The 6,186-nt window shown below is 35.9% G+C and overlaps 1 protein-coding gene across 1 annotated transcript; it reads right to left on the minus strand.

Moving 5' to 3' along the window:
- Positions 1-1,677: 1,677 nt before the first annotated feature.
- ATP5ME (ATP synthase membrane subunit e) lies at positions 1,678-6,186 on the minus strand. Its single transcript, XM_070736217.1, has 4 exons — positions 6,079-6,186; positions 3,708-3,762; positions 3,063-3,161; positions 1,678-1,862 (listed from the first exon to the last, which is right to left on the minus strand). The coding sequence occupies exons 1-4, from the start codon at positions 6,112-6,114 to the stop codon at positions 1,840-1,842; spliced, it is 213 nt and encodes a 70-aa protein (XP_070592318.1). The 5' UTR covers positions 6,115-6,186; the 3' UTR covers positions 1,678-1,839.

The raw sequence follows: 6,186 nt of genomic DNA on the forward strand, positions 1-6,186 counted from the left end.
AAAAGCAGAAATTGGAATATTCTTTGGATCAAACCAGGTGTTTTTCTTAGGTCAAATCAGCTTGCTTCACAGTGGATCTCAGCAGTTTTATCTAGCCACAACGAAAACATTTGTCCTTTTGCTACTTACAATACGTATATAGCTTTCAACATATATAGTAGTCAGATGTCTCCAAACACTGTGGAGCATCTTCTTTAGATACAGTCTACCTAGCAGAAGACTAGTAGCTATCCAAGCTATTTATTTATTTATTTGATTGATTTATATGCCGCCCCTCTTCGAGGACGCATTCAACAAATGCCTATTCATTAACAAATGTCTTCTGATTTTCACTATTATTTGAATATTGCCTTTCCAGCCAACCTGTTGCGATATCTTGATAACAACAGATTTGTGTTCACAGGTTGACCCTCACGCCTCACCCTAATCCTAATGATCACAGTTCGTCCACTTTTCATTATCACTAGTATTGTAGTTTTAATTTTTTTAAAAAACAATCAGGATATTTAGAAAAAACTGGTTTCAATTATACATTCAATATTGCTTTGTTTCATTAATGAATATTAATTTAGAATTCTTGGGACAGAGTCTTCTTCTTGTGCCATATCAATCTTCAGACGTTGGCAATCATATTGGTGATCCTATATGAAAAAGCACTGCTAAGTTTTGCCCAAACCAGTCCCTTAGATTTTGAAGTCATGATGTTCTTCTTCTGTCTTGACCTCACTTGCTTTCAGTCTTTCCCTGGAGGATTAAGCGAACTATGATATATTTTTCCTGGTGTCGCACCACATATTCAAAATAGTCTAAGTTTTGCTTTTTAATGGATTTGATGATTTCGCTTTGCTTTCCCAGGTGGCTTATCACCTCATTTCTGATTTTTTTCAACAGAGCTTATACGTAATAGCCATCTGTAAATCCACATTTCAAATGTTTCTAGTCTCTTCAAATGGTTTTCTGTCAGAGATTAAGGAGTGCATATTGTAAATAATCTAACATATGTATATTTAGAAAAAAATGTTATCAGTGGAAGTGAATTACCCCTTTCTAAACCTCCTTAAGAAACAACAATTTCTTCCCACATCTAAGATCTGAGCTGCTACACTTCGACATTTCTAACGGAATACATTGATTTCAGTAGGTTGCATTTGATTTTTCCAAACCTTTCTTATGAATGCAAATATGAAGAACATTATTTATTCTGACATAATGCCATGTCTGATAAAAAGTAATCAAGAGAACTTCACTATATAAATCCAGGGAGCCAGTGACATAACATGCCATATCATCATAAAATCAAGGCAAAAGCACTTGATTTCTCAGTCAACAGCTCAAAGTTTTTCCCAACAATACATGTATTTTTAATTATCTAACCTTGCTTCTCCTTCTTGCACATTATGTTATTATTTAGAAGTTCTCTAGTGTCTAATAAATTTTAAATCAAATAAATCATAGAAGTAGCTCTCTCTCTCTCAATATATGATACCAGTAAAGGTGAATATTTATAGCTCCAGGTTGAAACGAGGTCCTTAGTGCTTAGGCTGGTTATTTTTTTAGACATTTCATTACCCAAACTAAGTATCATCACCATTAGTGTGTGTGTGTGTGTTTTCCAGTTAATACACAAACAGCATCAACAGAAAGACTTTGAGAATAAATTCAGATCAGAACACTCTATTTCATTTTGTCATTTCTTTTTTAATTAGCACTATACACATTAGGAAAGTCAACATTGTTCTGAATGTTGGTTTATTGATGTAAATAAATGCATTTCAGACATTTTGAATTATCTACTTCAACATTTCAAAGATTGGATATAAAGATGTGGACCAAGGAGGTTTATTTCAATATTGATTCTTGAGCTGAAAAAGAAAAAAAAAAGCAATTACTAAAAACAGCAGCAAGCTACATCCTAAATGCATACAGAATTAAAACAAATTTTTGAAGAAAGCTTTATGAAATATATTAATGTCAGAAGCTTTGGCAATTCTCTTTAACTGATAATACTTTAGCTGCCAGATTATCAAAGACACAATAATATTTTCCTCTAAATATGGAAGAATTATGACATGTTAGCTTTATACTAGAATTTTCCCCAAATTAAAATAAATATTTAGAATCATCTACAATCAAATGTATCCACTCTTGAAGCACATTCACTGAAATCAACAACTGTCCTGGAGAAACCTCTGGTGCTGCAGGACTGGTTCTTTCCACTGTGATGAAAGGCCTGTACAGCCAACCACAGGAAAAGAAAAATGACATACATGGAAACATCTGATGCAAATATATAATCAATATTTGTATCATGATGTATGTTTTATCACTTGCCCCAGACCCAAGGAGGATATGCCTGAAGTAGTGTTTTCATGCGCAACAAGAGCTTTGTATGTACAAACTTAGAAAAGCAATGAAACACTTCCAGTGGAAGGTTGGATTAGAAAGTTAACTAGGTTTGCAGAAATGTTAAAGCTGGCTAGTTTAGTCAGGGGGGGGGGGATAGATGAAAGATGTTTTTGAAAGATCAGAAACTTTTTGTGGACTTTCTGTTGAAAGAAAAAATATTTTTAAAAAGATAGATGGATAAAAGATTATAATCATTACGCAATAGAAAGGCAGAATTATGTGTTTATTCCCTTTCTTCCTTTTTCACTTTCTATCTTACCATATTAAAAATGCATATAATTTATGCCTGCCTTTGCAAATAACAATAACAAATTTACAAATAACTCAAGGCAGTGAAGATATCCAGCATACATTCCCCTTCCAATTTTCCTCACAACAACTCTGTGAGGTGGGTTGAACTAAGAGAGAGGGTTTTCATGACTAAGGCAGAATTAGAATTCAGTCTCCCATTTTTTAGCCTGGTGCCTTAAGCATTAGACCAAATTGGATCTCTCTCTCTATGTTTAGATGTATCTATCTATGTATGTTATGTGGGGGAGAGGGGATTTCACTAAAATTCAAAACAACAACCTTCTGTTGATATAGAGGTAGTCCACTTACAATCATTCATATAGTTACTGTTGTCAAAATAAATAAAACAAATTTATAGACAATACCTTCTTCCAATGCTTTTGCAATTCTTTTCAATTCTTCCTGTTTTGCTTTTTCCTCTGCTTCTATTCTCCTATCCTCTGCAGCAATAGGCTTCAAATAGGCTATTGTAAAGTAAAACAATATATATTCAGAGAAAACATAAATGCATTATAATTTATTCCTTTGCCTTCGATTCATTAAAAGCATGTGGAGTTTCAAGATACAGAATATTTAACATAGGCCTCTGGAATAATTTTAGCTTCACAGATCAGATCTGTTCTCCATTTTTAGCATTGCTAAAATTTAACTAAATTAAGATGCAATTTCATATATTATAGAAAAAAGAAAAAAGGTAACTATAGACAGTATACTATTTTTTTAACTTAATAATAAGCCCTGAATCCAAAATGGATTTTTAACATGTTTTTTTAAAAAAAAATAATTTATCAAATTCATATGCCAATAGTGATTTTTATAAAATGCTTCATAAAATTGAATATGCTCATAATGTTCATGCACCAATAAATATATACATAAAGTCATGAATGTAAATGCACCTACTACAAAAATATTACAGTATTGTTTAATTGATGTATTTTTTAAAACCATATGTCAGCTAATAACAATTCAAACACAACCCAAGAGTTTATTTTTTAATAACCACTTACCATATCTTCTTGCTCCATAAATGATTCCCAACAGCAACGCTGAGTATCTGCAGAACTTTAAATTACAGAAATGTGAAGCATAAAGAATATTGTGCTTAATTCATAAAAATACTGAATTCAGATATTTCTAATGTGATATATATATTTCCACAGTTGCACCATTCTGTATTCTATGAAGTAGTGTACACATTATGCCATTTGTTTAGCGACCATTCAAAATTTCAACAGCACTGGTAAAAATACCTTGCCCATGGTTTCGCAACCAAGCATGTATTTATGATGGCTGCAGAGAACTGGAGTCAGTTACATGATCACCATTTGCTGGCTGGATCATGCAAAGTCAATGGGGGAAGATTTAACAATGGCACTGATTTATTTAAATCAGGAGTGGGCAATTAATTTTTACAAGTACTCACATAGGGATGCATGCATGCCATGTGTAAATGGGGGAGAAAGCAGTCACCTTCAAATAAAAGTAATACAGTTGTATTGAATGCATAGTGTACACTTATTTAATTTTGAGTTCTAATTTCTGATTGACCTCACCAGGATTGTACAGGGACAAACAGCCAGATGTGGCCTGGGAGCTGTAAAATATTCAGGTCTGACTTAACCTGCGACTTATTTAAAAATGTTTTGCTTGGCAACTGAAATTCTGATCCCAAATGATAGTCAAGGACTATCTATACAATTTTGTATATTATACTTGCTTTTAGCAGCATAAAAGCAGTAACCAGAATGAGAACATAAAAATGCTAATGACTTGTTTGAACACTTTGATCGTGTTTTCAAAAGGTTTCCTAGATATTTTTATTTTGTAACAGTAATGTTGGAATGTCCTTGGGAGACAAAAAGGAAGTTGCAGACTACACAACCATCATGTAAACCAGGGGCGTTAAACTTGTGTTGTCACATGACGTATCAGGACTTTTTCCCCTTCGCTAAACCGGGCGGGGGAGGGAGGTAGAGCCAGCACATAACACATTCAGCCCATGGGCCGTGAGTTTGATACCCCTGATGTAAACAATATCTCAGCCCACAGAAACAGAAAGGACCAGAAAAGCATTGCAGAAATCACCTCCTTAGTTTTCTGGAGAGTAAAAATAAAGCAGGGGAGAAATGCTGCCAGACTTGAAAGATTATGTCAATGTGTACACACACACAGAGAGAGAGAGAGAGAGAGAGAGAGAGAGGTCATGCAAGATTGATAAAATCTTGGTGACATTTCGACGAGGTCCCACTTGTCATCTTCAGGCTGGTGTTCTCGGCTTCATGATGGGGCAAACAAAGTGTGGTACCTGAGCTGCCGTCTTTCAATCAATCTTATATGGGAAAAGACCAGAATACACCAACACCTACATACCTATATCCGTGAAGGTCTATGAAAACATATTATACATGTAAGTTCTGGATATCGTGATGTCTGTCATTCTTTTTTATATTGGTCATAAAAAATTATGACAAATATAAAAAAGTTATACTGGTGTGTGTGTGTGTGTGTGTGCGCGTGCATACAATATATTTGACTGATAATGAAAATAAAGGGAGCAAGACTATTATAGATTTGACAGAAATATGTGTGTATGTGCATGTATATATATGTATGTATATGCATGTATGTGTGTGCATGTATGTATAAACCCCAACATGGATTAGGTCCCACAGAGTTGGCCTTCTCCGGGTCCCAATCGACTAAACAATGTTGGTTGGCGGGGCCCAGGGGAAGAGCCTTCTCTGTGGTGGCCCCGGCCCTCTGGAATCAACTTCCTACATTTTAATATTAGATTTGTAATGTGTTGTACTATTGCTATGTTGTGAGCCACCCCAAGTCTTCGGAGAGGGGTGGCATACAAATCTAATAAATTATTATTATTATTATTATTATTATTATTATGTATAGGCTATAAAGCACTATAGTCTAAGTGCTATTGCTATGTATGTATATATATGTATGTGCATGTATGTGTATGGCTGTATGTGTGTAACACATCCATGTGTGTGTATACATACGTACCCATACATGCCCATAAACATGCAGTATACACATGCATGCATATATATGTGCATATCTATTCATACACATGCATAGACAGATCTATCTTATCAAGCTTTGCAAATAACGAGAGCAAGACGTCATGTGAGTGAGGGCGAGAGGGAAATTCACACAAAAACCCGGGAGAGACGAGGCTACGGGCCCACCGTTCCCCAACCAGTCCTTCTCCGTGACCTTCACGGTCACCTTCCCACTCGAAGGGGATGCCTGCTGGCCTCCCTTGTTTGCAGGCTTAGCCCACCACGAGACGGACTGCGTGCATAACTAGGCGCCCCAACGGAAGCCCGAAGGGGCAGTCGTGGCGGTGCCTCAGCTCACCTTGATGAGCGGAGAAACCTCCACCGGGGCAATCATCTTCTCCGCCCGGCCGAAGGAAAACGGATGTGACCCACAAAGCCGTTTAGAGCGCAGGCGCGTCGTGACGCA

Source organism: Erythrolamprus reginae, chromosome 2 (assembly GCF_031021105.1).
Source record: "Erythrolamprus reginae isolate rEryReg1 chromosome 2, rEryReg1.hap1, whole genome shotgun sequence".
Classification (NCBI taxonomy): domain Eukaryota; kingdom Metazoa; phylum Chordata; class Lepidosauria; order Squamata; family Dipsadidae; genus Erythrolamprus; species Erythrolamprus reginae.